Genomic DNA, 27,388 nt, shown 5'->3' with positions numbered 1-27,388 from the left:
GCGGGCCAGAGGACATTCGCACCAACAAACAGAACTGTACAGCACGAACATAGGCCTGCGTCGTTGTTATGCAATGCCATAGACAGGACGTGTGATAGCAGGACCGTATAAATTACAACAACCGACATCATTCATCAGCTCGTTATGCACCTCCAACTTCCAAGCGTACAAGTCTCGCCGCGTTCAGCTTTGAAACTGGCTCGGCTTGTTCAGTCCCTACATCTCTCAATCCTTCCTCCTCCCCCCACGGCCGCCACTCCTCCCTGAGGAGCCAGACCCATCGCCCAGATAGCTGTTGATCGCGTTGACGTTCGAGCCGTTGGGTCCGTAGCGGTTGCGCTGGAGGATCACGCGCTGGCGCTTATTCTGCCCATCGCCGTTGGCGGCAGGTCCGTTGTCGGGCCCGTCGTCGCGTTCTGGGGAAGCAGTCAGAATCTGTTCTGAATCGATTGTGAGATATGGCAGCTCACCAGCGAAGGTCCGCTTGCGATCCTCCTCGCGGCGGGCACCCTCTCCCCGGGGGCCTTCATCGCGCCGAGGGCCGTCGTCACGCCGGCCGCCCTCGTCTCGTCGTGGACCATCTCCGCGAGCAGCCTCCCCACGCGGACCATCATCCCGCCGAGCGCTCTCGTCCCGCCGTCCACCGCCCAGCGACGGAGCCTTGTCGAGGCGAGAGAGCAGCGTACCACCCGCGGGTTGCGAAGGGGCTGCAGGCGCCGAGGGTGGGGGCCCGCTGGTGCTCTCGGTTCGGTTGCGCTCTGCGCGAGGTGCAGACGGCGCGCTTGGGGGTGGCTTCGCGCCAGTGGTCGCCGCCGGGCCCTCGGGTACGCGCTTCTCTGCTGCCTACAATACATCGTCAGCAACTCATCAGCCACCGGTCGGAGGAACTCTCACCCTATCACTGGGAGCAGCCCCGCCGCTCCTGTCCGCAGCGCCCTCTGCCGGGCCATCGCGCACGTCCCGCCGCCTGCGGTCGCCGGGCTCACGCGGGCGATCCCTCCCCTCGTGTTCGGGGCCCCGCCGGCCGCGTTCGTCGCCCCGGCGCTCGCGGCGCGACGAGCGGTGTCCCCGCTCCCGCTCATTCTGGCTGCGTTCAGCCGAGCGTGGCCTCTTGGGGTCGGGTGCACTCACATCGTCGTCGCCGCGGCGCCGCTTGCCGAGGCCCTCCTCCGCCGCTGGGCGCCCTGGGCCGGCCGCGGGGGCATCGGGGCGCGCGTCTTGTCGGGCAGAGGCGCGGTCGTCCTGCCGTGCGGAAGCGCGGTCATCCTGGCGCGTAGTGGAACGCTCGTCCTGGCGCGCGCCAGCCGCGCGACTGCTCTCGCGCTCCTTGCGGTCACGATCCCTGTCACGGTCCTTGTCGTCCTTGCGGTGCTCGTCCTTCCGGTGGCGGTCCCTGTCGCGGTCGCGATGATCTCTATCGCGGTGGTCACGATCCCTGTCCCGCTCGCGTTCACCGCGACGGTCCCTGCCACGTTCACCGCGATCTCGCTCACGATCACCGTCCTTCTCCCTATCACGTCCAGAGCGCTCGCCATGTATGTGGCTCGCGCTATCTCTGCGTCCAAGAGGTTGCGCGTCGCGGCCGTTGGGATTTCTCGAGGAGTCGCGCTTGTCATCCGATGACGGACCATCGGTGCGTGAACGGCCTCCACTGCCACGGCTCTCAAGGCTGGCATTCCGGGTACCAGGACGGCTCTTCGGTGATGGCGAGCGCACACGAGGAGAGGCCGTGGCTGAGGTACCTTGACCTCTTGGTTCGCTTGGGACATTGCGGTTCATGCTTTGCTTCGCAGCATCACGAAGTTCTTGGGCGGACGGTGTCGAACTCGGGTTCGCAGGTGGAGGCATAGGCGGTGGAGGCATCGACGAGCGAGGCGAGTTGCGATGGCCGCGAGGCGAACGGGGTGGATCGCCCGTGAGGACCGGGATGGGATGAGGAGCTTCCTTCGGCTGTTCCGACTGTCGAGGCTTGTCGGGCAGCTGGGCAGAAGCTTCGGGCGCCTTGGGCTTCTCGGCTGGCTTGTCGGGTGTAGACGCAGCCGCCTCTTGTGCCTGCGTTCGTTTGACGACGGATGGGCGAGCAACGCCTGCGACACTAAGCTTGAGGTGAGACGAGCGGTCAGCGGTACCCGTGGGTGCCGGAGAGGGAACATTTCGTGGTTCGGGCGTCGACGTTTGCGTACGAGGTCCGGTCGGCGTCGATGTCGCGGGAGCAGGTTTGGCAGGTATGGGTTGCGTAGTAGGCTTGGCAGGAATATTCGGCTTTGGTTGTGCCACTCCATTGCGCTGTGCGGGTGCAGGAGAGGCAGTCGACGGTGTGCTCGTCTAGGGACAATCAGTAATCATACACATAACTTGTGCCTCATACTCACTTGTGGGGCGCCAGCCTTCGCCCAGAGATTCTCGCGGCTCTTCAAAGCAGCGGCATACCTAGGACAGAGTAAGTCATGCCCGCATACGCGTATTTTCGCCACTTACGCCTTCCCGAGAATCTTCAAGTCGCCTCTCTTCTCGTCAGCAATGGCCTTGTCCACGGCCAATGACAATTTGATCCCGCAAGTGTCGTCCACGGAGTTCAACGGGAACACAGGAAGGATCTCCTTGAGCACAAGGATGGTATTGTACACGTGCATGAACTCCTGCGTCTGCAGACCCCTGCAGATGGCCTATACAGATGGTCAGCTGTGGTCACGGCTCTGCGTTCAATCTATCCATATCACTTACAGCGCAAATCCGTTTGTGCCACTTGCTCAGGAACTGCCGGAAGGTCTTCCAGTCAACGACATCTGAGACGCTGATGTGGCGCGAGCTGTCCGCTTTCCAGGTCTTGATCATTCCCGGGTTGATCCACGTCTTCTCGTTCGACTTCAGACGGTTGTCGGTGAGGTACTGCGACTCGTCCTGGTGCCAGGCAAGCAAGTCGGACAAAACACCGCGCAAGAAGCGGCCATAGTTGCGGGCCTCATACTCTGTGCAGGTGAAGAGGATCACCCTTACGGCCTCGCCTAAAAGCTGACAAGGACATGATGAGACGGCGTCCGCTGTAAAGGTTGAACTGAGATACCTGATCGTAGACCTTCATTGTCCAGAAACCCGGAGTACCCTGCGTGTGCAAGACCTTGATCATCTGCACGCAGTAGTCCGCGTCCATGGGCGACAAGAAGCAACGAGGGATCAAACATTGCTCAATGAATGCGCTCGGAATGCCCCTGGGGTTAGCTGTAGGAACGTTGAGAAGCGCGAACACAGCTTATTATAGCAAGTTCACGTACGATTGCCCACAAACCATTTCTGCTTCTCGCGTACCAAACGCTTCAGCGTGAACGTCCGCGACACCGTGTGCTCCTTCAACTCGCGCGTGAGGCTTTCCACAGTGCGCTGATATCGTTCGCGCAGCTTGCGGTGCATCGACGCCGCAGCCGGAGAATGCCTGCTGGACTGGTACTTCCTGTCCTCCTGATTAGCGAGACTCCGGAAGGCGTTGACCTCTTCCTGGTAGCGTTCAAGGGGTGGCGCGAGATCATAGGACGACATTTGCCAGAAGGTGGTATAGAAACCAACACTGTGATGGAGGTCAATGAAAGCGCTAGCAATGCGAAGCCCAAACTCACCCTAGCGCATCGCAAGCACCCGGCGAAAGTTTCCTCACGTCGTCGAAGAGGGCAGATAGCTGCGGAAGCCATGGTCCCTGCATCCAATTTAGCAATGTATTCCACACGGAAAATACGACGAACAAACCTCAGACGCGCTCGGCTTCACCACCTTCGCCGACGAATCCACATCCATTGAGACGTCCGCAGTCTCCGCCGCTTCTGCCTTGCCATTGACCTTCACCTCACTCGCTGGCTTATCCACGGAGGGCGAAGCAACCCGCGACGTCGCCGGATCCTTCTTCGCCGCCGCCAGCGCCGCCTTCAGACTCTTCTCTTTCTCCACCGACATGCGGTCATCCTGCTCCAGCGCCGACTGCAGGATCTGCGCATGCAGCACGGGACGCACGATCTGCCAGCAAATGGGCGGCGCAATCTCGTACATGCAGCCAAGCTCGCGGATAGAGGGCAGAATACGCTTCTCGTACTGCGTGATCGACTGCACCTTGGGGTTGGTGAGGAAGTCGAGGTATTGAAGGAGGACGCCGTGGATCTGGGGGATGTTAGTCACCAAAGATGCAGAAACGATGGCGATGGTACGCACGAAGTCGAACAGGTTGGAGAGCGACTTGAGAGGAAGCGTCTCACGCTCCAAGGCATTTTGCCTGTGCTGCGCAACTTGGATAAGGAGAGGGAGGGCCAAGTTCGAGTCGAGCAGCGCATCGATGAGACGCTGGGCGACCTTGCTATCCGTCGCCTTGCGCTCATAGTCCGTGCTGCTGTTGCCCCGCCTGGTCGACACCAAAGCTTCCGCCCTCAACAACGGCCCACCCGCCATCGCCTGCACCTGCTGGTCCGACAACGACGGCAGCGGCTCAATATCCACCATCTTCCAGATCAGCTCCCTCAGCACCACCAGCTCCGACGTCTTGTTATCATACAGCTGCTGCACCACATATCGCAGCACAGGCTTCATATCCGGACCAAACCGGCGGAACAGCAGACCCGTGAAGGACGCCAGGCTCTGCAACCAGTCGGAGAGGTTTACGCCGTCGTCCTTGACGCGCGGCTTGGTGGGGTGCGAGAAAGCATCGAGGACGACCCAGACGAGGATGTCAAGGCCCATGAGCGTGCTGAACTGCAGCGCGCGGATGAAGACAGCCGCGAGGTTGTCGTACGCCATAATTTGGCCGACCGCGTTCGTGAAGATGATCGTCGGGTTCGTGTGGCAGAGGCGGGCCATCGGAGCGGAGAGCGAGTCAATGCTCTGGTGTGAGAGGCGGCGCAGGATGCCCTTGGACTCGCGATCCACCTGGATGCGGCGAAGCTGGAGTTCCTTGTGACTGGCATAGGTGTGATGCCGCCACTCGCCGTACATCTGCCAGCGCTGCTCTGGCGGGTACAGGTTGACGAGGCCCCAGACGTCGACGGTGAAGACAGCGTTGCCACGCGTCATGGAGAGGGCCGGAAGGAAGAAGAGGCGCAAGGCGTTGAACCAGAACTTGAAGGCGGGATCGTCAATCTGGCCAGCATCGCGCTAGAATATGTATTAGATGTTATGAATGAACAACACGACAAACTCCTTACCAGAGGGTGAAGTTGCGAGCAAGCCAACCTCGTCAGCTTCGACACAAGCAGACTATCCCGGTACAGGTGCACGCCAATATACCTCAACAGCGGTTCCACCACATCCGGAATATCCTGCAGCGACCGGCACTTCGGCACCCACTCGTCCCACTGCGGAAAGAAGAACACGAACTCTTTCGTGCTCGTGCACGGCGGCACGGGCGCGACCAGCGTCAGCAGGTGCTTCCTCGCCGGCGGCGGCGCCATGCCCGTATTCCCATACCGCAGGCGCGGTTGGTGGAAGTCGGCCTTGCAATCCTTACCCTTGAAGTGCTCGGCCTTCCGCGCCTGGTTGAGGTCATGGATAGCAACATGGGTGACACGGATAAGCAGGTCGGCGAGCTCGGGGTACTTGTCGACAAGCCATGTGTGGCGGGAGAGGATGTAGAGGGCGGGGCGGAGTGCACCGACGGAAAGAAGGGCATTGGCCAGGCCGGCCTTCTGATTTGGCGGGAGCCTCTTTGCGAGAGGCTGAGGGGGCGGTGGTGGCGGGGGCTGGTTGGATGAGCCAGAGTCGAGAGGAGCTGCGGCGGCGAGGAGACTGTTCTGTGCAGCGCGGTTTTTGGCGCGCATATCCTCCTCGTACTCCTCGTAATATTTGTGCATATCGTCGCCGTCCTCCGGTGCGAGCTTCAAGATAGGCTCAACATTTGGGATACATCGTTGAGGATGGGACTCACGTGAGGGTAAAGGCCTTCGAGCGTGATGAAGCCTTCGTGTATTAGAACTGCTGCCATAGAATAGAGATTGGCTGGTGTGGTCGTCACGGTTTTCTGTGCAGCGAAACTAAGCAAAGTATGACACGTATCGATGATCTGTATACTGACCTGATAGTGCTGGAACTTGAAGCCAAGCACCTGCGCTAGTATACGCGGGCGATGCTCTGGATCGACTGCCGCGGTGTTTACAGTTTCAGTCATCGCCAGAATTTCGTCGAGACTCTTCCCGCGGTACATGTCAGGCGTGATTTGGGCAGGTGGGTGCCGGTTCTCAGGCGGAGCAGCCCATGGCGAGCACTGTAACAGCGCGAGGAAGAAGGTCGAGTGCGTCGCCAAGTGTACAGAGAAGATGTCCAAGATGACGTCCAGAGCGCGATTCGGATCCAAGTCGAAGTACCCGACCAGACTGATGAGCTTGCTCCAAATCGGCTTCACGCGCTTCTGCAGGTCCTCTGGAGACTCGGTTGGGCGGCCATCCTGAGGTGAGTGCGCGGGACCCAGGGCTCCAGCGATTTCCGTAGCAAGCTTACTGTAACCCTCTGATTGCTCGCGCAAAAGGTTAAACTTGTGCTGCTTATAGCTACATCCGATGTGTCAATGACATCGTCCGAAGTTATATGCCGGCTTGACTCACAAGAGCGCAGTGCGCCTGCGGATCTCCTTGTCGTTGAATGGCTTGACTACTGCCAGGAGTCCAACGAGTACCAGGAAGTGGTTATCGAAGCGCTCCCGACAGCACGTCTTGCTGATCACCTCGCGCTCCTACTCCCCGTGAGACGTTATTCTTTGTTCGCGAGTTATGTTTACACACCAATAGTTTCTTTACGAGCGAGACCATCGTATCCCTATCCTTCTCCGCATTCGCTAGCGCCTTCGCGGTGGCTTCGTCCGCCTTTTCGCTCGCCGCCTTCGTGGCGTCCGCGAGCGTCTCCTGCAGCTCCGCGTCCACCGACCAGAGCATATCCACCAGTTGGTCCCCAATCGTGCTGGCGACCGGATGGGCCGAGGAGGACGGCAGCTCATTCACAACTGCTTGCACAAGCGCGACAAACTCGTCGATCGCGAGCACGCGCCCGCGCGCCCATGTCGTGAACATGCCATAGAGAAGGGTGTTATATGCGGTGAGGAGGGTGTCTTGAGTCTTCATACCCGCCGGGGCGGTGTGGGCGGAGACGAGGAGGGCGCGGCTGGGGGAAGGTCAGTGCATCATCGGAGCGGAGAACGTGTGCGGCGCACCATTTCGCGCCGCCGCCTGCGTTCCATTTCGCAAGACATGCTTGCACGCTCGCGATGGTGTCCATGACGAGGGAAATATGTGAGGGTTGCGGTGCTCCTGGCTGTGGCAAACAGACAAGCGCGCCGCGAAACAACAAGAGAATGGTCACTGACGAGAAAGGAAAGGATCACATGCAATTGTTCTCGGGAAATGCACGTGGGATGCGGCGCTTGCCGAGAGCACCCACAGGCTCCAAAGAGTTTCCTCCATCTAAAATTTGGGCTACACTCGGAAATTTTCTCTCAAAATCATATATCTACAAGTGATGAGACTCGTGAGCTACAATCAACTCGTCAACGTCGTTGCGACAAATTCCCAGTCTGCACTCAGGCTTTCCACCTGCGACACATTCCTCCACGGCTCCGTCTCGTTCGCCCTCGCTCTCTGGAATACCATCTTCACATCTCCCGCAGGCTTGCCACCGACAGTGACGGTGCTTCCATTCACCTGCACCTCCGCCGTCTCATCCCCTTCGACCCAAGCAAACAGCCTGTTCCCCGGCTGCGAGAGATCGAAGGCAGCACCCGACGCGCTCGAGACGGTGACGTTCCACGCCGTGCTAGCGCTGCTGTTGGTCGAACCCGTAGTGTTCCCCACCGCCGCCGCAGTAGCAGAAATGCTTAACGGCGCCACCCCACTCGGCCACCGCAGGTCGCCCGCCTCGGAGCCGAACCCCATATACAGGGAATCAGGCTCGACGAAGAGGCGCGCGTTGTAGAGGTAGCGCGTGGCATTGACGGAGGGGCGGGCGTGGTGAGGGTAAAAGAGTTCCTTGTCGGATCCCTGCGCACCGATGATGGACCCGTGGCCGGTCGAGTATACGGAGCCTAGGGGAGTAATATGTCAGCGAGTCGCAGTGATGTGGAGGGATTGAGAAGGGGGAGGAAAGAGGAAGGAAGCAAGAAAGGCAAGGCGAGAGAGAGTAAAAGAATCAGGAAACTGACGACTGGGGTCCTGCGACAGGATTGGGTTGGACGGACTCTTGACGTAGGGTCCGTCCACATTGGACGCATACGCGTAGCCAACGCCGTAATCTGGGGACTCGTAGCTAGCCGCACATATCAGTATCGCGTCTGAGCACTGCGTTAGACCAAATGTCGACTCACTTGTTCGCGCTGTAGGTCAAGAAATAGACCGGATTGCCCGCCGAATCGTAGCGCTTGATGGTCGTCGACCCTTCCGACCACCTGCGATTCTTCTTCGTCCCATTGCTCGCCGCATAATCATGCACATGCGCATTCTCCCACACCTACGCACACGGTCTTCAGCATCAACTCTACCTTGACACCACCGACGCAATCTCACCTGCGGCTGCAACTTGCTCGAAATCACTGGCACCCATCCATCCTTCCTCGTCGGGCCCGGATACGTCTCATTCACCGACTGCACCCACCCCTCCGGCTTCCCAACATGCACATCCCTAAAACTCTCATGCACCTTCGGCATCGTCTTCGCCTCCGGGTCGATCCACCACCCCTCGTCCAACCTCACCGCATAGATATTGCTCTCCTCCACGTACTCCTCAAACACGTCGTCCCAAATCCAGTTGCGGTATGCATTCCGCGAAAAGAACAACCAGATAGAACCGTCATCGTCGAAGAACACGTTCGCGTCGATGCTCGGGATGTAGGTGCCGTTGGGCGCGGTTTGGCCTTCGGCGAGAGTAGAGGGCGGTACAAGGTAGGGCGCGTCCATGAGGAGGTTAATGTCGTGATAGTCGGGGTCGAAGGGGTAGTAGTCGATGGGATTGGGTTCGATGTTGACGAAGGGGCCGGAGGGGGATTGGGAGACGGCAACGCCGATCTTGCTCGCTTCTTCGAAGTCAGGATATCTGTGAAGGGTGTGATAAGGATGAGGGGGGAGGGTTAGGAAGATGAGGGAGGGATGGATAGGTGGGTACGCGTGGATGGTAAAAGGGATCTTACTCAAAGTATGCAGCGACATCCTTGGGCTCTGTGTACCGACCGGCGTAGAATCTGAGCACGCAGGGTCAGGAACACAAGTACAGCTTTCCAAGTGAGATCACGTACAGGAAATACCACCCGGTCTTCTCATTGTAGTAGCATTCAGGCGCCCAGAACCAATCCTGCGCCCATATCCCTGAATCCGTCTCATTCTTGATCGCGCCACCGGGAACCTTGCTCCAAGTAGCCATGTCCGGGGATGTATAGATCCCAAATAGCCACCCATCGTCCGCGCCCTCGGTGCTGTACGCCCAGTACGCGCCAGTGCCAACGTCCCAGCGCACGTAGGGGTCCGCGGCGATGGTGGAGGGGTTATCGTTCGTGTAGGTCCCGTCGGTGTAGAAGGCGGACGCGGCGAGAGGCGCGAGAAGCGCACTCAAGAGGGAGGCGCGCATCGTGAGGCAGGCGCGGCAGTGATACCTCCGTAAGTTGGTCGTGAGAGACGTCGAGGTCGTTGAGAAGCTTTGGGGGTTCCTTGTAAGGTGTGGGAGGCAACCTCGCGCGACCCCCGCCTCCGCCCTCGACTTAAGTACCAGCCCACACCGGCGGAATTTCAACGATCAGCGCCTCCGACGAGGTCCATGGCGCGTCCATATGCGCCCGTGGGTCGGGACGGCCACGGGAAGGACCCCGGAATATACGCATATAGGCCGTCCAGCGGTGCGGATAAATCGTGGGGCTCCCGGCCGGTAGGCCGGTCCAAAAAACGGTCAAATTGGGGGCCTGAGGGCTCGAAGGCCAGTTCAAAAACGCGGATATATACAGGGGAGACGGGGAGGCCGTTCCGAAAAAGTGGATATCGGGCGGTCGATTCGAACCTCCGACCTACCCTCAAACCAGACGCACGCGATACCGGTATGGGCGATATAGTGTCCGGAAAATACCTGCGCACCAAAATGGAAAGCTCGAGGCTAAGTTCGCTCAAAAATCGGAAGCTGAGTGTCGAGGGCGCGAATTTGCGAAGGTCTGGAAGGGACTTAGTCGTTTAACGTGCCATATGTGACTCATTCCCTAGTCGAGTGTGTCCGAGCCGGTACATGTGTCCCATTCGAGGTGCACCGGGACTTGCCGTGCGCCTCTGATGCGCCCTTCGTCGGTACTCACGACGACGACAGCGGCCTATGTAGCGGTGTTTAGGCCGCGGGAAGGCGCTCAACAGGGTTTTATACAATGCACTAGCTATCTGTGGGCCACTCTGTGAGGCAGCGAAGCGCCGAGGCGGTGTCGCCGTTGACTGTCGGTTGCCACGTGCGAGGCGGGAGGCGGGAGACGGAAAACGGCAACGACATAGAGCCGTCCACGTGCAGCGACGATGGGCCCTATGCAGGTCATGGCGAGGGCTCCCCACGACTAAGTCCCTTCCAAACCTTCGCAAATTTGCGCGGTCGACACTTAGCTTCCGAATTTGAAGCAAACTCGGCCTGAAGCTTTCCGTTTTGGTATACAGGTATTTTCCGGACACTATATCGCCCATATACCGGTACACTAATTGACCACTTTGTTTCGGTGGGCAGTAGCACCCTACACAACCTCTCGTGTCCATTGGCACCTTCTACCATTGGCAGGCTCGATATTCGAAGGACAGCGGTGCGTGGTAGCACCTCGAATGGCTATGGGAGGCAATTAACTTTCTCATTCATACGTCTCAACCTTCTTTCGTTGCAGAGGCTACGCGCAAAGCGCGTAGGGACCCTGTGAGAAAAAAATCAGATTTTTCCCGATTTTATTGCCATTTTTGAAGGCCGTCCCGAGAAAACGGATAAATCCTGGGGGTCCCTGGAGGCCGTTCCGGAAAACGGATAAATCTGGGGGTCGAGGGCCCAAGAAAAAAGCGGATAAATAGGCGCTAGAGCCGGATTTTCCAGGACGGCCTATGTGCGTATATTCCGGGGTCCTCCACGGGATCGCGAACGAGCAGGAACGGAGCTATGAGCAAGCAGGAACGACCAGCAGATGTTGGGCAGATGACCAGCGTCCGTCGGGGACGATGCCGCGGGGGTGCGGGCGCACCTGAGGCCTGAGGCTCACTGCTGACGTCGTCCGTAAGGGCGTCCGGCAATTACCGAATGCTCTTCGTTCCGATCTTCCACCACCACCCTCATCCCGAGCAGCGGCAAGAGCAGCGTACTGAGTTTCTATCTAAAATGCATGCATTGCCTGACAGATGTCTGTCTCTAGCGCTCTGAGGCGACGATGCCACGCAGTCGGGCGCAAAGGCATGTCACTAGAAGGTCAGTGGGGCCGTTCGACATCCCCTATATGCGCGCCGTTGCACCAGAAACAGATGGAATGGATGATAAGGGAGGCGAGATTACCAGATGAAGCCTATATATCGTTGAAGATCCTCCAGGTCCTATTACCTGCCATAGTCACCAGTCAATCTAAGGTCAATCGCCCCTCCATTCCGGATGCCTTACACACCTACTCGAGTACGCTAAGTGCGCTCGTTCATGGCGCATCGTGTCAGTTGACAGAATGTTCAATCAAATCAATGCATATCGTCCTGGGATCCTCCTTTAGACCATGTCTTGTAGAAGATACCGTATAAATACTGGGTGAGGTGAGCCCGAATGCCAGCTCTCACCCACTCGCCCAGTCTGAGATCGAGTGAGTCCTTCTCCCGCTTGTAAAGCAACCTCTCTGAGCTACAGACCCATCCAACAGCAATTCGACATGCAACAGTCCGCCTACGCCGTTCGCTCGCAATCCTTCCGGTCCGTACGGGCGGAAGCCTATAAAACCGTCGTCCGCGACACTATCAAGTCGTACTATGACCATCCAGATAGCCAAGAACCAGGACGCCAGCGGCTCCCCGTCGAGGCTCCGTACGATTTGCCCCTTTCCGAACCTACGCCCTCGAAACTCCCCATCTGCATCGTCGGCGCTGGCTGCGCTGGGCTCTATGCGGCGATGATCCTCGATAGTCTCGGTATTCCGTACGAGATTCTGGAGGCCAGCGACCGCATTGGCGGGCGCATCTACACTCACCGCTTCAACGGCGACAAAGGCGCCACCGCACCGATCAACACTCCTGCGCGCTACGACTACATCGACATCGGTGCGATGCGCTACCCCAATATCGGCTTCATGAAGCGGGTCTTCGACCTCTTCGAGTTGCTCCAGCTTGATAAAGATGGACTTCTCATCGAGTACAAGTTCTCCTCGGAACACACGTTCCAGCACTACAACGGCCGACGCTACCCAGGGGTCGCGCAATCCAACGACATCTTCGATGTTTCCGTCGAGAATGGAGGAACTGTGCCTTCTGCCTACGTCGCTTGGGGAGCGGATAGCGTTGCTGCCGAGGTGTATAAGCCGTTTACCGACCTTTTCAAGTCTGAGAAGTTCTCGAAGGCATGGGCTGTTCTTCAACAAGAGGATTCGCACTCTACGCGCGCGTACATGCGCGGCAGAAAGGAGAATCCTCTGCCCGAGGCGGTGGTCCAGTGGCTTGAGACCTTCGAAACCGCCACCGGCCTCTACAACGACGCTTTCGTCGAGAGTGTCATGGACGCCATGGATTTCGGCAGCGTGGACGCAGTGCGAAACCCCAAAGGTGGCCTAGGCTATAGTTGGTACTGCATCGACGGAGGCTCCGACATCATCACTCGCAAGATGATCAGCATAATCTCTACGGAGCCGCTCACCGAGAAGCGGGTGACGAACCTTGCGAGCACCCCGAAGGGTATGGCGGTGACCTATCAGAAATCAGGTGTGATAAAGAACGCTTCATATTGTGCGCCCTCACTGACTACATTTGTTACCCAGATGGAAAGGCGACTACGACGGAATACTCGCAGGTTATCTGCACCGTGCCTATGGGCTGTCTCGCGGGCATCGATATACCCGTGGGAGACCTTTCCTACTTGCAGCGCATGGCGATTCGCTCGCTGAATTACGACACCTCGACCAAGATCGCGCTGAAGTTCGAGTCGCGCTGGTGGGAGGACCCTAAGATCATGCCTCATGGCCCGATCAAAGGCGGCATGTCGTCGACCGACCTTCCCATCCGTACCTGCGTCTACCCATCCTACGGCTTCTCGTCGTCTGGCCAAGTCCCCGGTGTGTTGCTCGCGAGCTATACGTGGGCACAGGATGCTCAGCGTCTTGGTGGTCTTGCGGCGGGAGTGAAGGGGTCGAAGGCGGACAAGGTCCTCATCGACCTTACGCTGAAGAACCTATCGCAGCTGCACGGCGTGCCAGTCGAGAAGTTTGGACCGCTCCTTGATCACTACGCATATGACTGGCACAACGACGAGAACGCGCGCGGCGCGTTTGCCCTCTTCGGGCCGGCGCAGTTCAGTCAGAAAGATTCCGGCAGTAGCCTATTCGCCAGCGTCAAGGCCCCTGCAGCAGGAGGGAAGCTGCACATAGCCGGAGAGGTACGTGTTTCTGAATGTCCACACGAAGTGCACGATTGACATCTATGCAGGCCACATCGGCGCACCATGCCTGGGTGCTCGGTGCCCTCAACTCCGCCTGGAGGGCCGTGTATAACGCGTTGGGGATGCGCGAGGATGCGAAGGAGAAAAGAGAGGTTTTGATCAAGAAATGGGGCGTGCCAGATGAAGAAGACACGACCGACTTGCTGAAGTTGGCCGCTCTTTCCTCCTACGGGTATCTTTGAGTATAAGTCACAGCTGTATCATACCTGCATTGATGAAACCAAGTCTCGTTTGGTACATTGCGCAGGTATATGCCATTAACGGCGCCCGACGCTGTGATCGCCTGCGAACGAACGAAAGCTCGCGAAGGAGAAGGACAAGTTGAAGTTCCAAGTTTAGCCGGTCGGGCGGGCCGACTCGCGGTCAGCGTCATTGGTCGGGATGATGTCATCACCGATCAGGTCCCGCCAATGCGCGCCCGCCGACTCCGGCGGCGCGTCTCCAACTGAGCGCACCTTGAGCTCATACCACGACCACCTGGCCTGCATACCCTCCTCCTCGTCGATAGCGTAGACCGCGTCGCTGAAAATGCCAGCCGCAAGCCTGGCCGTCGCGATGCAGGCGCGTCTCGCGGGGCACGCCTGTCGTGCGCGACCTACGTCCCTCGTGCGCAACGTGCTCGACACCACGGCACGCGCTAGGGGCTACCACAACCCCCCCTCGAGGGCACGTACCGCCGCGAAGGCGCCCCCCTCCATCCTCGCCTCCACCCGACACGCATGGACCCGCCCAACGCCCTCCATCTTGCAGCACCCGACATTCGGCGTACGCTTCAATTCGACCGCGCCCGGCCCTGTGCAAACGATCACTCGCCGCTGCTTGAACGCGGCCAAATGGTTCGGCTTCCTCTCCGCCGGCTTCATCGCCTCCATCGCCTTCGGTACCTTCGTCCTCTTCGTCCACGACGCCTGCACCTACTCCGACGCGCACATCGACGGCGTCCCTGTCAACCCGCTCGCTCTACACCCGCACAAAGGTGGCCCGAAGAATCTCCCCGTGGTCGAGGTCCTCCTCCGCGATGAGGAGGATCCCGAGATGCGCGAACTCTCGTCCAAGCCCCGACTCGTCATTGTCGGCGGTGGCTGGGGTGCGATGGGTGTCATTGAGAAATTGAAGCCCGGCGATTACCATGTCACTATTATTAGCGCGGAGACCTATACGACGTTCACGCCGTTATTGCCTTGTATGTCTCCTCTCGAAATGCATGTAACTCTTAAACTTATATCCCTTAAGCTGCTGCCGTCGGAACTGTCCAGGCTCGCTCGCTCATGGAACCCATTCGCAAGATTATGGCACGCTTGAAGGGACACTTCATCCAGGGCAAGGCTGTCGACATTGTCTTCGACGAACGGCTGCTGGAGGTCGAAACCGCGGACAAGGGCCACATCTACGTTCCTTACGACAAGCTGGTTATCGCAGTCGGCTCCGTCTCGTCCACGCATGGTGTGCCCGGCCTCGAGCATTCCTTCCAGCTGAAGACCATCTCCGACGCGCTGTCAATCCGCCGTCGCATCCTAGGTAGGTAGTAACTTTGTCCGTGTGCTTCTTCGAAGCGCTAATGATTGCGCACAGAGAACTTTGAGATCGCGTCCCTACCTACCACTACCCCAGAGGAGCGCAAGCGCCTGCTCAGCTTCGTCGTCTGTGGCGGTGGACCGACCGGTGTGGAGGCTGCAGCGGAGATCTACGATTTGTGCCAGGAGGACATCATCCAATATGTGCGCTTTAAGTCCCGACTGATCCTCCCCTCCACATTGACGATGATCTGCAGTACCCGAAGCTTTGCCGCGAGGAGGTCTCCATCCACCTGATTCAGAGCCGTGAGCATATCTTGAACACGGTACTATCCTTCTAACATCGGCCCTCGTGTCGCCGCTGACACGCACTCTCCATGCAGTACTCGGAAGCCATCTCCCGCTACGCCGAGGAGAAGTTTAAGCGCGATGAGATCGACCTCATTACGAACGCCCGGTACGTCGCATAAATCTTTGGCGTGCCTTTTCCGCGCCACTCTCTCCCTCTCCTGGTCCTATTCGCAGATCCTCCGCGCTGCCCAACTGCCTCACGTATATCCTCGAATCACATGACTCATACGCTTACGCCCCCTACCCTCCAGCGTCTCCCTCATCGGGCCTGACAAGGTCATGTACGCGGTGAAGAACAAGGAGACGGGCCAGTTCGAGCAGCGGACGATCCCGACGAACTTTGTGCTCTGGAGCACGGGGATTGCGATGAACCCGTTTACGCATAGGGTGACGGAGTTGTTGCCGAATCAGGTGGGTTTTGTGGTTTTTTTCTTCACTTATCGTCTCTGTACTTTTGCCTTCGAGAAGAGGGCGTTGCTTGCCAGCAAGAGGAGAGTTGCTGGGTAGAGGAAGGAAGCTGACTGCGACCAATAGTTCCACAAGAAGGCGATTGAGACGGATGCGTATTTGCGGGTCAAGGGGTTGAAGGAGGACGGCGTGTATGCGATTGGGGATTGTGCTACGGTCAGTATTTTGTGCTTGCGGAACGAAGTAATGAAGCTCATGGTGCCGTTAGATCGAGACCTCTGTGGTGTCGCACTTCATGGACCTGGTCGATGTCGCTGACAAGGACAAGAATGGCAAGATTGACTTTAACGAGTGGGAGATTATGGGTATGTTGACCGCGTTCCTTCATTCACGCGATCTCCTGACCTGTTCACCAGTCCAGGAAATCCGGAAGCGTATACCCATGGCGGACGAGCACTTAACCCAGATCAAGGACCTGTTCGTGCAGTACGACTCTGATGCGGATAACTCACTCGAGCTCAATGAGCTCGTCCGCTTGCTTGAGGATCTCGGGAAGAAGATCACCTCTTTGCCTGCTGTGTGTGATTTTGATTCCCTTTCATAATCTGATTCCTCACCTCCCATCCAGACCGCCCAAGTCGCCTCCCAACAGGGCAAATACATCGGCAAGAAACTGCACAAGCTCGCCCTCGCCCGCGAAAAGCACGGCGGCAACATCTCCACGCACCAGTCTACGCCCACCCCCGCCTCCACCCCCGCCCAGCTCCCGCGCATCACCGACGAGGAGGTCTCAAAGCCCTTCAAGTACTTCCACCTGGGCTCCCTCGCGTACATCGGAAACGCTGCGGTGTTCGATTTGGGGAAGTTTCAGCTGATGGGTGGCTTGGCGGCGATGTATGCGTGGCGGAGCGTATATTGGAATGAGCAGGTGAGCTCGCGGACGCGGGCGCTGTTGATGATTGACTGGATTGTGAGGGGGGTGTGGGGGAGAGACTTGTCGAAGTTGTGAGGATTTTGAGAGGGATTGACAATTGTGCTTGATAGCATGGACTAGTTTAGATGAGATGTTCATGATTATCTGGATGTTTTGCTATCTAACAACGTGTGGATATCACTTGTGCTCGCATTATTTATCGATGAGCTCCTAGCAGTCGTTCTGGTCCAGTGGGATGCCTTTCGAGGACGTTGACTTACAAGACGGTAGCTTGCTATTGTTCCTTTTCGGCAGTCTGCCGCGGCCCGTCGGCACCCCCACGTTCACGTGTCGTGCCGACATTCGACGTCCTCGGCGGGCGCGTCATGATGGATCGCTATCCTCCCCTCGCCTTCTTATTTCTTCAGACTTCTCTTCTTGCCACTCCCGACATCCCATAGACCACCTCTAGAGGCTCCCTTCGCCCCCTCACTTATACCAACCCACTATGGCTGGTTCCGATACCGTTACCGAAGCTCTGACGCTCGCCGTGCAAGACGAGGCGCGCGACGCGAAGGCGGAGGTCGACGACCTCGTCAAGCACGACGTGGACTCGACGGACTCGCAGGTGCGCTACCTCGCGTATGGTGCGCGCCTGAGGACAGCGCTGCGTGCGGGTCAGCGATACATTGCATACGTGAGTGCCTAACGCGTCGAAGTGGCGAAGTTTGACGAAATCGGTCGAGTAGACGAGCGATGTCGGCGAGGCGTTCCGCCCGGTCGTACCGCCATGGGTGGTGACTGCAGCATACGGCGTATCCTGGGCATATCTTCTTGGGTGCGTTTCGATTGTGTACCCTCGAGGATGTGTTGCTGACCAGTGGATTTCTTCGGCCTTGCATTATGCACCATCCTTCCCCGACATTTCCCGCATTCAATGCATCGTGCCTTTCTGCAGAGATGTGTCTTACGAGACCTACAAAGCCAGCAAGAAGGGTCCTACGCCAGATGAAGTTGCCAACTTCTCCGAGCCAGTACGGTTAGGGCTTGCCGCCACGCAACGTGCAACTTTCCAGAGCATAGCATCAATGTCAGTCCGCTCCGTTGTCAGCTCTCTATCAATGTTGACAACTCTGTTCGCATTTCCCAGGGGTCTACCTGCCTTGACAATCCATACCATTGTCGCCCAGACGAAGAAGGCATTCACGAACGTGAAGAACCCGCGCGTGAAGTCAGTACATCTCATGTGTAACCCCTCGTCCCCTTGGCCATCTAACATTCACCACAGAGCATGGGGACCTACCTTGACGGGTCTTGCCGTTGTCCCGTTGCTTCCGTACCTCTACGACCACCCCGTCGAGACAGCCACAGAGCACGCGTTCAACTGGATCCGGTCCCAGTGGATAGGACGGGGTTCAGGCGGGGTGAAGGAGCGGACTGACCTATAGGGCACTTGAGTAAATCCTTACTGTATTTATCGGCCCGAGATGGAGTGTAATGAGTACGCCACTTTCACCAACTTGCGCCGCTAGGGCGTTTCATGGCTACGTTTAGCAGACGATATACTTAGCCTGGTACGCTTTAGGTTCGGCAGATGACCCTGCGTTCTTGTCGAAGACCATAATTGCTAGAGCAAATTTATTCGGGATTGCGCGCCGTTCGAGAGACCCCGCAGCCAGAATCTGCTCATCGGCCGCGGCGATGCGATCGAATGTGAGGCGCACGCGCGGGCGGGCGGGGGCTTCGCTCTTATCGCGTCTCGAGCGGTCCCCAATCTCTTCCTCTACCCCCACTCGCATCGCCTGCTACCTCTACCAACTATGCCTGGCCGCCTCGAGCACAAAGTACGATCATCGAGTCCCACACGATGTGCGCGAAGCTAACCCGCTACGCGTTCAGGTCGCGATCGTCACCGGTGCCGCATCGTTAGTATCATCCCTCCCGTCCCTTCCTCCCAAGCCCCCTGCCCCTACTCCCGCCACGTCCAAGCTTACACCCTCCCCCCTAGCGGCATCGGCCTAGAATCCGCTGTCCTCTTCGCGACGGAGGGCGCCGCGGTCGTGCTCGCGGACGTCAATGTCGACGCCGCGCAGAAGGGTGCGGACCTGATTACGCAGAAGATCCCGGGCGCGCGCGCGATCGCGGTGAAGACGGACGTGAGCAAGGAGGAGGATATCAAGGCCGTCGTGGACCGCGCGGTCAAGGAGTGGGGGAGGTTGGACGTGATGGTGAGTGGGGGCGATTGGTGTTGGGGATGATGAATGGGCTGACGATTTCCCCTCATCGACTCGCCTACTTATAATACGTGGTGTAGTTCAACAATGCAGGTGCGTGGGCCTGCGCATACAGACAAGGGGGGCGATCGATCCTGACACGAGCTCTTAGGCATCATGCACCCCGAGGACGACAACGCGCTCAACACCGAGGAGCGCATCTGGGACCTCACCATGAACATCAACCTCAAGGGCGTCTGGTGGGGCTGCAAGTACGCGATCCTCGCGATGCGCCAGAACCCGACGGACCCCGCGAAGGGCCTCACAGTCGGCGGGAGCATCATCAACACCGCGAGCTTCGTCGCGCTCATGGGTGCGGCGACCCCGCAGCTGGCGTACACGGCGTCGAAGGTGCGTGGGGTGGTGAGGACGGAAGAGGGAGAGGTGCTGACGAGGTGTCGGTCGATAGGGCGCCGTCCTGGCGATGTCGCGCGAGCTCGCGATGGTGCACGCGCGGGAGGGTATTCGCGTGAACTCGATCTGCCCGTGCGTTGACTTCTGGTCGTTGTGGTCTGGTGCGAGGCTAATGTCTGCATGCTAGGGGTCCCCTCAAGACGCGTAAGCAGCGCGTTCATCGGGCGCTATGTTGTGCTGATCTCCTTCGCCTTCCCCGATTCACATAGCTCTCCTCATGAACTTCCTCAACACCCCCGAGAAGCGCGACCGCCGCCTCGTGCACCTCCCGATGGGTCGCTTCGGCGAGGCCATCGAAGTCGCCAAGGGCGCGCTCTTCCGTGAGTAACCCGTCTCCATGCTCTCCATACTGATCTCTGACCACTTCTTAGTCGCCTCTTCCGACAGCAGCTACGTGACGGTCGGTCTAGACGCACTAAGCGAATCCTACAGCAGAAAAACTGACGTTCTCATAGGGCCAGGACTTCAAGGTTGAAGGTGGTCTCACCGCGGCCTACGTAACTCCTCTGGGCGAGCCCGCCCTCGAGCCGCCGGCCAGCCTTGCGAGCTCGATCTGACTACATGGTGGATCGACTAGAAAGAGCTATCTGTGAACGATGTATAGACGTGTAGACGAAAGATGTATGTTCTGTATGTGTGTATACCAGTCTACTCTGTTTCTTTTCATCTGTCTCAGGCTGTGTGGCACACTGCTATAATTGCCACAAATTGCCAGTGGATATACAAATTCACTCTTCATTACAGGATTAAAGCAAGTCCCTTCAGGGTGTAAGAGGGCGCGGAATTTTCAGGAGAAAGACCAAAATTCAGGGCCAAATATGCGCCTGTCATTTTGCTTGCGCTCCCGAGGCGATGTCGAGGGTGGCTGTAAGTTGATCACCTGACGGGAGTAATTCTGCTGTCAATGCACGTGATATCCCCAAGCGAGGAAAATAATGCAAGGTGCTATTGTTGCTCCTCGTCTCCTGCTACCATCGTCGCAAGTATCTTCCCGTCTCGCTGCTCCCTCGTCTGCACCGAGCTGCTCAAACGGACGGACCACAAAGTGCACCGACGTAACTCGAACCGTGATCCATTGATCTTATCAACGCACGTGGCGTTGCCGCCGTTGTCGCGAGTAGCCGCCGTCGGGGGTCCGGGCTAATGTCATCGTCGCTGTGAATCGCAGCTTATTCTTAACCTTCATGTTGTCCGCGTCGACGACCACCGCCAGCAACAGTGCTGGCGGCGACGCAGGAGAAAGCAGTGGATCCGCGGGAATGCATCATCTGAACACGACCGGTGAGCGGCTATTTGTCACTCCTCGGTCACCCCATTGTTGACCAACGCGAACACGTTGAAACAGACCTCAAGCCGACGCTCAGACCGGTCTTCACGCGCCAGGAATCAGTGAACATACTCTCCTACTACCAGTCCCCGCTCGCAGACCAGGGCATCAGCTACGCGCAGCAGCAGCAGCACCAGCCCAGTGACGCCCCTGCGCAGCGACCTCCCCTTCGGCAGCGAACACTTTCGGGTGGATCGTCATCCTCCTCGAACTACTCCGCCGCGTCTGACACCGAGGCGCGTTCAGCAAACTCACCCGCTTCCTCTCGCCCGCGCTCAAGCATCCCCTCGGACGGTGGCAGTGATCGGCGCCGGGTGGCTATAGTAGAGCTCGACCAGCCGCAAGATCACCGCAAGACGCGATCAAGCGAGAGCGGTGCCGACGACGTATTAGCTGAATCGCCCGGACTACGCTCACGTCGCGGCTTCCGCAACGACCTCCACGGCCTCGCCCTCGTCGCGCCTCCCGACGCGTCGCCAAGGGCGTATTCAATGCAAGCGCCACCGACTAGCGCTCCATCCGCGTCTGGCGAGCGACGCGAAACCCATCATCACACACATCACGGTCGATCGGCGTCTGAGGCTACACAACCACCTCGCGCTAACAAGGGCAAGCGGGCCATAGGGATCGTGGGCACCACTGAGCAAGAGAATGCGGCGCGCGCACGAGAGACAGCTCGGCGCACCCTGCAACCACCTGTTCTACAGTTCCCGCAGTCGCGGTCACCCTCTCCAGGAGGAACGTCGGAAGCTTCTGGACCACGGCAACGGTCTCCTACGCGCTTTACTGTATCCTCCGGGCATCCCCCGTTCTCGAGAAGGACAACCGAACAGTCGATCCTTATGACGCCCGAGATCGGCCAGGAGAAGGATGTGACCACACGCGTCGCGGCGCCCGTCATCTACGACTTGCACGATCAGTCCTACTCGCCCCCGTCCTCCCATTCATCCTCGCCGCGGATCGTCGTGGACAGTCCCGCTGCCCGCAAGTTTCAGGACGTCCCCTCGTCCTACTTGTCGTACCAGCCCGGTGAGTGATCGCCTGCTAGGCGGTGTATGCCCGTGAGAAGCGATCGAATGCTCATTGTTATATCACAGGCGTTCATTCTACCGCAGGACCTCTCCCTCCCCCTCCTCGCACGGTCTTAAGAATTGACCCAGCCACTCCCCCTCCTCCACGTCCGCCAAGGCTGCATTCGCCACCGGTATCGGACTCCTCGGCTGAGATGGATTCTATACGGAAGGCCATGACATTACCCGCGAATGTCTCGTCAGCAATCTCTTCGCGAGTGTTGCGCACTCCGGGCTCCGAGACCCATGCTAAGACACCTACGAAGTCTTCGGAGGCGACGATGGAAGATGTCGATAGTGTTGGGTATGTGATCACTCGTTGACAGTAGCCTCGTTCTTGCTAACACCGCGCAACAGATCCAGCTCATTCTCTCAGAACTCGCATCTCGTGTCTCGACCATCCGTGCATTGGAGAGAGGGTGCTTTCCCACCATCTGTGAATACGTCGTCGACGAGCAGCTCAGAGTACAGCGGGGCGTCGCCGCCGCTAGAGGATGATCCTACGATATCGCGCTCTATATCGCACATATCCCACCAGGCCAGCGAGACGCTCACTGAGCGGAACATCGGTCCTTCCATAGCACGCGATCCCTCACCAGCACGCGGTTCCTCACTCGCACATGAGCCACGATCGGAATCACCCACCGAGATACGCGTGGAGTCGCCAGAAGGCAAGAGTCAGTGGCTGGACATGGACAGCGAGTACGAAGACCGCGGCTCGCGGCTGACGCGCTACACGTCCTCCGCGACGGGCCACTCGTCATCACGCGCCAGCCACTCCCCAACGCGCACGGAGTCCAACCTGGATCACTCGGAGGGCCTGCCGAGTCCCCCGCCGAAGAGCTTCCGGAATAGCTTTGCCGTCAACGTGAAGCGGTTCTCGTCCTTGCCGCGCACGCCGATGAGTCCCGCCAGTGACCGGCGCGTACGACATGGGCTGTCACTTGACCGGGGACCGTCGCCACCTATCAGTATACCGCTGCCACATGCGCCCCGCCCGCATAAGCGGAAGAAGGACCCGTATCCGTCTGCGCTGTTTTGTGCTGAGGTGCATTCAGAGAGGAATACGGTCGAGCGGTGCTCCATATACATCGAGAAGATCAACGAGCTGTACAACTATGACAGTGGATTGGGCGACTGGATAGCGGCGGTCAAGTTCAAATGTATGCTGGTTCATTCTATTTCGTCTACCCGATTTGACTTGCTTCGCAGCCACTGTCGAACGCTCGAAGCCTTACTTGCAAGGCGTATCATCCCCGCCTATGGCACAGACACCAAGACATCCTTCTCGTGGCTCAGAGATTTCGGAGGTCACCTTCCCTGTACGGCTGGACTCGACAACAGCTACGGACCTCACCGCTCGCTCGGGCGATAGCTTAGCACCAACATCACCACCGCCAGAGCTCCCCTACCAATCCCTCGCCAACTCACTCGCCAGCTCGCCCGGCAAGTCACCCATACCTCTGCGGGCATCGCCTCTCACGAACACGCCGCCCACGAGTATCCGCTCGCTCGTCGCGCCGCACAAGCCAGGCTTCTTTGCGTCGCTTGGAAGGAAGACAAGCGTGAAGCGCGAGCGGCCACAGATCTCGAGCCCGATAAGCCCGCCTGGGCCGAAGGTTCTGACGAAGAGTCCGCCCTCTGCGTCAAGGCCGCCGATCGCGCTACCTACCACCAGTGCACCGAGCGTACCTGGTGGCCCGCGCGCTCTGCCGAGTCGGCACTTGTCGCGGAGGTCGCATACAGCGTTCCCTGGGATGCAACGCTTCTCCGCGCAGCCTGGGATGAGCGGCGCGATGTCGGACTCGGGGCACTCGCGCACAACACACGCGCACACCTCGCTGCTGCGTCGGCCGTCTCTCAGCGCGGTGCCGCCCATGCGCTCGTCATCGTCTTCACCCCCGAAGGTTGCGCCGACTTCCTCCAAGTCGGGAGGTGGGAAGGCGCAGGCTCAGCGCGACGACCCTGAGTTCAAGCGGCAGCTCGAGAACCTCATGAACCTCCTCCCGCACGCGGACAAGGACACGCTCTCGGGTTACCTCCGCCGGACGGGGCAGGACATGCTCGCGCTCGGGCAGTACATAGACGACGAGAAGAATGGGCGCGTACGTCGGGACTAGACCGGCTTGTTCTCTTCCTTACGATTCGCTCCTTTGTTGATGATACAGTAGTCTTGCTTGCTTACATGCTTCGTTATCCCTCGAATGCTCCCTCGTCAGTTCGATGCCCCTGCTCCTTCGCCCTTCGAACGTTGTCTCACCTTTCGAACGCTCTTACCCTACCCTACACCCCCATCCGCAGGTGCCGGATGTCTGTCGCTCTTTCGTCTGTCTATCTTCTTTGCTTTCCTTTGCCATTCACGTCTATATGCTCATACCCCCTGGGACTGTCTGTACGTAGCGCAAATGTACTTTTATACAGCATATACTTATAGTAGAATAACGTTATTCTGCAGAGTCCAGTCGAAGTTCCGTTTGTAGAGCGTGGCGAGTGATCCGTAGTGGGAGGAAGAGTAGGTCCGAGACTAATGCAAGAGGCAGGAGTTCGCAGCGAGAGTGAGAGCTCATAGCGACAGCGAGGGCTCGTAGCAGAAGAGACAAGAGACATCCATCCATGAAGAAGGCGAGTTCAGAGTAGGCCGACGAGACAGAGTTGGACGCAGATCAGCGAGGTACGCGAGATGGTCGGAAGACGCCAGCAGGTCTTGAAGCGCTTGCGGGGAAAGCTGCGAAGCCCTCATCAGCAATAGCTAAGTGTCACCAAATACCCTTCACGAACCATTCGACTGCATCCTCGGCCGCGTTGCGCTCGACATCGCGCGACCCCACGAGCCAGCTTGGTTCGTCGACAGTCCCTGATGCGTCATCGAGTGGCGTGGCTGTTGCGGTTGCGCAGGCATGAGCATCTCCCGGACCGATTCAGCGTCGTGCATGCTCTCCGAGCGGTCGGAGACGTTGCCGGAGTACGAGATGTTGCCGGGGTGAGAGGCATTGCCGAGGCCAGAGTCCTGCTGAGCGACGAAGGACTGGCGGTGGGGCTTGTGACGTTGCTGGGGCTGGGCTTGCGGTTGCTGGTTCATCCAAGCGCTTTGCGTGCGACCGGCGAAGGCATTGGCAGTGCGCGCGACGAGGGGCGTGCGCTGGATCTGCGAAGATACGATCGTTTGTCCGTGCGTTCGTTCAGCGTAACCACAGAAGCACAACTACGAACCCCGCTAGCCTCCATCCCGCCGACGACCTCCTCGATGTTGACCGAGTTCCCGGGGTTGCCGCCGAAGTTCCGCTGGCGCGCATGTTGGTAGTCCTCGCGCCCCGCATTAGCAGCGGCGGCGGCCATGGGGTCCGGCGTGGCGGAGGGGAGCAGCGCCTTGCGCTTGAGCTTGTCGAAGTGTGCCTAGAGCAGGGGAAATAGCAGGAAGTACGCGAGGGCAGGCGAATGCGCGCATGCCTTGAGTTTTTGGTACTCCTTGTCCCGCTCGCGCTGCGCTTCTTGCAGGTCGCGCGTCTTGCGCCGCTCGAGCTCGAGTTCGCGTTGAAGTTCTTCGGCGCGTGAAGTAAGGTATGATCAAGCAGTCCGGCGAGCCACGCACCGTTCGTCTTGTCATTAAGCAGGCTGATTTCGCCGTTGGCTATGATGCGTGAGCGTGAGCTGTTAGCCTCCTCGCGGCCTTCGCACCTTCGCGGACGACGTTATCCAGCTGCTTCTGCAGCTGCGCGTTCTTGTCAGTCAGATTTCGCACGACGGCCTGCTGGAATGAGCTGTCGTGCGTCAGATTCCACGACGACAGGAACACGCGCGGCCTACTTCTCTTGATGGATCTGGTACTGCCAGAAGGAAATGGCGCTGAACGGCTTCGTCAAGGTGATGCTGGGAGGACTAGGCTTTGGCACACCGGCTGCAGATCTCCAAAATGATTGAGGGCGAGAGGCCGGAGAGAACAGACTGCATCGATGTGAGCGACGCGGTATTGAGAGATCTCGCGCACGTACCGTCTTGTAATCATTCGAGGGACGCAGAGAACAAACCTTTTGAAGCCTGTCGTAGCTAGAACAGGACCACGAGGGTAGTGTACTCACGACGACGTCATCACTTGCGAGATGAGACGCTTGTCAGCTAGTCGATGTGATTGGGGAGGAGAGGAGAATTCACGGTTCCGTCAAAGAGGTCTCGCAGGCTGAAGACGGGTGGTCAGCAGGACGTCAGATGTGTGGGTATATGCGGACGCACCTGGGCATAGTCGTGCCGCAGTAAAGAGTTCGTTCGCGCACTCCACTGCGCAAGGAGGTTTGTGAGGAGATGATGTATGCGCCGCGAAGGCGTACCGCAAAAGATGTGAGAGCCTGATCGCGGGTGAGTGGTGTGACTCAAGCAATTTCTGCGCTGCGCATCGGGTGCGTACATGTAGTCTGTGGGAAATCTCAGCTCAAGAGGTGCCCTCGGCATCTTAGGCGGGGACGCACCACAACCGCCTTGTCCGTCAATGACTTGCGGCACGTCAAGCGGTTGCACTTGAGGTCCGTGTCCATTATGTGCCTTCTCTACTGGGATCGTTCGGTTATGATGGTATAAAGCAAGACGCGGAACGGCTAGAGATCACGACGGATCGAGAACAAGAGGCGCGTCGTTTGTCCTTGTTTACTGAAGTCAGATCGGGCAATGATCGACGCAACTGAGCGCAGCTCGTCCGCTCACTGACGCGCTCCCTCTACTGAGTGAGTAGACACGATGGCATTGAAAGTCCAAACAACTGATATCATGTCATGGCCGTACCCGCTCACTGGTAAACATGCGAGTTCCGCGCTCGATCTCGCATGCTCCAGCGTGCCGATCATCAAATCAAAGAAGTCTTGAGGGCGCACCGGATTGATCCCGCATCTTCTGAGCCTCGACCTCATTCATGCACACCCATCATGTCCCAAGGCCACAATTGACTACTCTCATCTGTCCCTCCACCTCTCATGGTCAAGGGAGTACCTTTTTCCCTGCAAAACTCGCCAAGGCAAGTAACAGACCACTGCCATGACCTGTTCTGTGCAACTCATCAAAATGGGGAATTATCCTAAAAAGGCAGGTGCGCTCTTGACCCCCTAATTAGGAAGGTTTTTTTTCACTTTCAGTGATTATGATGCTGTTTCCACTTCCCTCAAGCCCCAGCTCAGTGCACTGTGGTAATAGCATGCTTTATGTAGTAGGCACAACTGGTCTGTTTGGTCATGAGATACCTAAAGCCTGAAACTCTGATTGTCCTTATAGTCAGAGCCTCAGGCACCTGCTCTGGAGCACAGAATTCCGCTTCCATGGCTCCCATGTGCATCTCCCCAAACCCCAAAGATGCGAGACCACCTGAAACACGAGATAATATATTGGATAAGCTGATAGGGGCTGATAAACCTAAATAGGCAACCTGTTCTGAGTATAAAGGGGCCAAATGAATTTTTGCTTTTGCCTCCTACTCCCTGTCTTGTGGTCGCTCCCAAAGGGTTTGTGGGTACTGAGGG

General features: G+C 58.2%; 10 protein-coding genes across 10 annotated transcripts; 5 read left to right on the top strand and 5 right to left on the bottom strand.

Moving 5' to 3' along the window:
- Positions 1–225: 225 nt before the first annotated feature.
- SCHCODRAFT_02498316 (uncharacterized protein) lies at positions 226–7,236 on the bottom strand (the record flags this gene model as incomplete). The annotated part of the gene is made up of 17 exons (XM_003036839.2): positions 226–416; positions 471–843; positions 895–2,325; positions 2,373–2,430; positions 2,479–2,666; positions 2,725–3,012; positions 3,065–3,219; positions 3,273–3,562; positions 3,612–3,688; positions 3,739–4,143; positions 4,195–5,127; positions 5,178–5,846; positions 5,897–5,989; positions 6,044–6,515; positions 6,570–6,697; positions 6,747–7,122; positions 7,172–7,236. 17 exons carry the CDS (start codon positions 7,234–7,236, stop codon positions 226–228), a joined length of 6,192 nt encoding a protein of 2,063 aa, XP_003036885.1.
- Positions 7,237–7,434: 198 nt separating this feature from the next.
- On the bottom strand, positions 7,435–9,792 carry SCHCODRAFT_02624163 (glycoside hydrolase family 43 protein). Its single transcript, XM_003036838.2, has 6 exons — positions 9,242–9,792; positions 9,137–9,187; positions 8,517–9,042; positions 8,318–8,460; positions 8,156–8,259; positions 7,435–8,038 (listed from the first exon to the last, which is right to left on the bottom strand). The coding sequence occupies exons 1-6, from the start codon at positions 9,568–9,570 to the stop codon at positions 7,497–7,499; spliced, it is 1,695 nt and encodes a 564-aa protein (XP_003036884.1). The 5' UTR covers positions 9,571–9,792; the 3' UTR covers positions 7,435–7,496.
- Positions 9,793–9,804: 12 nt separating this feature from the next.
- On the bottom strand, positions 9,805–10,783 carry SCHCODRAFT_02624161 (uncharacterized protein; the record flags this gene model as incomplete). The annotated part of the gene is made up of 3 exons (XM_050345224.1): positions 10,673–10,783; positions 10,280–10,294; positions 9,805–10,059 (listed from the first exon to the last, which is right to left on the bottom strand). Coding segments are annotated over exons 1-3 (332 nt in total), but the record flags the coding sequence as incomplete, so codon positions are not given.
- Positions 10,784–12,085: 1,302 nt separating this feature from the next.
- SCHCODRAFT_02667289 (uncharacterized protein) lies at positions 12,086–13,802 on the top strand (the record flags this gene model as incomplete). The annotated part of the gene is made up of 3 exons (XM_050346577.1): positions 12,086–12,887; positions 12,944–13,557; positions 13,608–13,802. 3 exons carry the CDS (start codon positions 12,086–12,088, stop codon positions 13,800–13,802), a joined length of 1,611 nt encoding a protein of 536 aa, XP_050200734.1.
- A 247-nt stretch (positions 13,803–14,049) lies between these two features.
- Positions 14,050–17,054, top strand: SCHCODRAFT_02624153 (nucleotide-binding domain-containing protein). Its single transcript, XM_003038202.2, has 10 exons — positions 14,050–14,803; positions 14,854–15,138; positions 15,193–15,338; positions 15,392–15,460; positions 15,518–15,591; positions 15,737–15,896; positions 16,020–16,109; positions 16,162–16,258; positions 16,310–16,470; positions 16,522–17,054. Exons 1-10 carry the CDS (start codon positions 14,149–14,151, stop codon positions 16,900–16,902), a joined length of 2,118 nt encoding a protein of 705 aa, XP_003038248.2. The 5' UTR covers positions 14,050–14,148; the 3' UTR covers positions 16,903–17,054.
- A 218-nt stretch (positions 17,055–17,272) lies between these two features.
- On the top strand, positions 17,273–18,416 carry SCHCODRAFT_02624151 (uncharacterized protein). The gene is made up of 5 exons (XM_003038201.2): positions 17,273–17,503; positions 17,556–17,644; positions 17,765–17,896; positions 17,957–18,037; positions 18,095–18,416. Exons 1-5 carry the CDS (start codon positions 17,315–17,317, stop codon positions 18,252–18,254), a joined length of 651 nt encoding a protein of 216 aa, XP_003038247.1. The 5' UTR covers positions 17,273–17,314; the 3' UTR covers positions 18,255–18,416.
- SCHCODRAFT_02624145 (NAD(P)-binding protein) lies at positions 18,404–20,237 on the top strand. Its single transcript, XM_003038200.2, has 10 exons — positions 18,404–18,650; positions 18,706–18,731; positions 18,815–19,034; positions 19,121–19,133; positions 19,192–19,430; positions 19,489–19,565; positions 19,621–19,637; positions 19,703–19,813; positions 19,865–19,893; positions 19,949–20,237. Exons 1-10 carry the CDS (start codon positions 18,627–18,629, stop codon positions 20,048–20,050), a joined length of 858 nt encoding a protein of 285 aa, XP_003038246.1. The 5' UTR covers positions 18,404–18,626; the 3' UTR covers positions 20,051–20,237.
- Positions 20,238–20,311: 74 nt separating this feature from the next.
- SCHCODRAFT_02498280 (uncharacterized protein) lies at positions 20,312–24,010 on the top strand (the record flags this gene model as incomplete). Its single annotated transcript, XM_003038199.2, has 5 exons — positions 20,312–20,360; positions 20,839–21,849; positions 21,918–22,194; positions 22,248–23,053; positions 23,103–24,010. The coding sequence occupies 5 exons, from the start codon at positions 20,312–20,314 to the stop codon at positions 24,008–24,010; spliced, it is 3,051 nt and encodes a 1,016-aa protein (XP_003038245.2).
- Positions 24,011–24,553: 543 nt separating this feature from the next.
- On the bottom strand, positions 24,554–25,226 carry SCHCODRAFT_02499286 (uncharacterized protein; the record flags this gene model as incomplete). The annotated part of the gene is made up of 3 exons (XM_003036837.2): positions 24,554–24,615; positions 24,669–25,035; positions 25,101–25,226. The coding sequence occupies 3 exons, from the start codon at positions 25,224–25,226 to the stop codon at positions 24,554–24,556; spliced, it is 555 nt and encodes a 184-aa protein (XP_003036883.1).
- Positions 25,227–25,283: 57 nt separating this feature from the next.
- On the bottom strand, positions 25,284–26,416 carry SCHCODRAFT_02700763 (uncharacterized protein; the record flags this gene model as incomplete). Its single annotated transcript, XM_003036836.2, has 11 exons — positions 25,284–25,429; positions 25,480–25,518; positions 25,566–25,648; positions 25,695–25,733; positions 25,783–25,832; positions 25,880–25,979; positions 26,040–26,064; positions 26,118–26,162; positions 26,213–26,230; positions 26,290–26,296; positions 26,351–26,416. The coding sequence occupies 11 exons, from the start codon at positions 26,414–26,416 to the stop codon at positions 25,284–25,286; spliced, it is 618 nt and encodes a 205-aa protein (XP_003036882.1).
- Positions 26,417–27,388: the final 972 nt, after the last annotated feature.

The sequence above is a fragment of the Schizophyllum commune genome (genome assembly GCF_000143185.2).
Source record: "Schizophyllum commune H4-8 unplaced genomic scaffold SCHCOscaffold_5, whole genome shotgun sequence".
In the NCBI taxonomy this organism is placed as follows: domain Eukaryota; kingdom Fungi; phylum Basidiomycota; class Agaricomycetes; order Agaricales; family Schizophyllaceae; genus Schizophyllum; species Schizophyllum commune.
Note: the sequence above shows the minus strand (reverse complement) of the source record. Positions and strands in the feature narration are given on the sequence as shown.

What these genes read in the sequence shown, in the direction of transcription:
- SCHCODRAFT_02624163 (XM_003036838.2), bottom strand. Translation starts at nt 9,570, where the DNA reads ATGCGCGCCTCCCTCTTGAGTGCGCTTCTCGCGCCTCTCGCCGCGTCC. An exon ending in TTGACCTACAGCGCGAACAA is followed by an intron (nt 8,260 to 8,317) that starts GTGAGTCGACAT and finishes ATGTGCGGCTAG; the next exon opens with CTACGAGTCCCCAGATTACG. An exon ending in CCTGTCGCAGGACCCCAGTC is followed by an intron (nt 8,039 to 8,155) that starts GTCAGTTTCCTG and finishes TTACTCCCCTAG; the next exon opens with GCTCCGTATACTCGACCGGC.
- SCHCODRAFT_02624153 (XM_003038202.2), top strand. Translation starts at nt 14,149, where the DNA reads ATGCCAGCCGCAAGCCTGGCCGTCGCGATGCAGGCGCGTCTCGCGGGG. An exon ending in GTGAGCATATCTTGAACACG is followed by an intron (nt 15,461 to 15,517) that starts GTACTATCCTTC and finishes CTCTCCATGCAG; the next exon opens with TACTCGGAAGCCATCTCCCG. An exon ending in TAACGAGTGGGAGATTATGG is followed by an intron (nt 16,259 to 16,309) that starts GTATGTTGACCG and finishes CCTGTTCACCAG; the next exon opens with TCCAGGAAATCCGGAAGCGT.
- SCHCODRAFT_02624151 (XM_003038201.2), top strand. Translation starts at nt 17,315, where the DNA reads ATGGCTGGTTCCGATACCGTTACCGAAGCTCTGACGCTCGCCGTGCAA. An exon ending in GTCAGCGATACATTGCATAC is followed by an intron (nt 17,504 to 17,555) that starts GTGAGTGCCTAA and finishes TCGGTCGAGTAG; the next exon opens with ACGAGCGATGTCGGCGAGGC. An exon ending in TCCTGGGCATATCTTCTTGG is followed by an intron (nt 17,645 to 17,764) that starts GTGCGTTTCGAT and finishes GCCTTTCTGCAG; the next exon opens with AGATGTGTCTTACGAGACCT.
- SCHCODRAFT_02624145 (XM_003038200.2), top strand. Translation starts at nt 18,627, where the DNA reads ATGCCTGGCCGCCTCGAGCACAAA. An exon ending in ATCGTCACCGGTGCCGCATC is followed by an intron (nt 18,732 to 18,814) that starts GTTAGTATCATC and finishes CCTCCCCCCTAG; the next exon opens with CGGCATCGGCCTAGAATCCG. An exon ending in TGGCGTACACGGCGTCGAAG is followed by an intron (nt 19,431 to 19,488) that starts GTGCGTGGGGTG and finishes GTCGGTCGATAG; the next exon opens with GGCGCCGTCCTGGCGATGTC.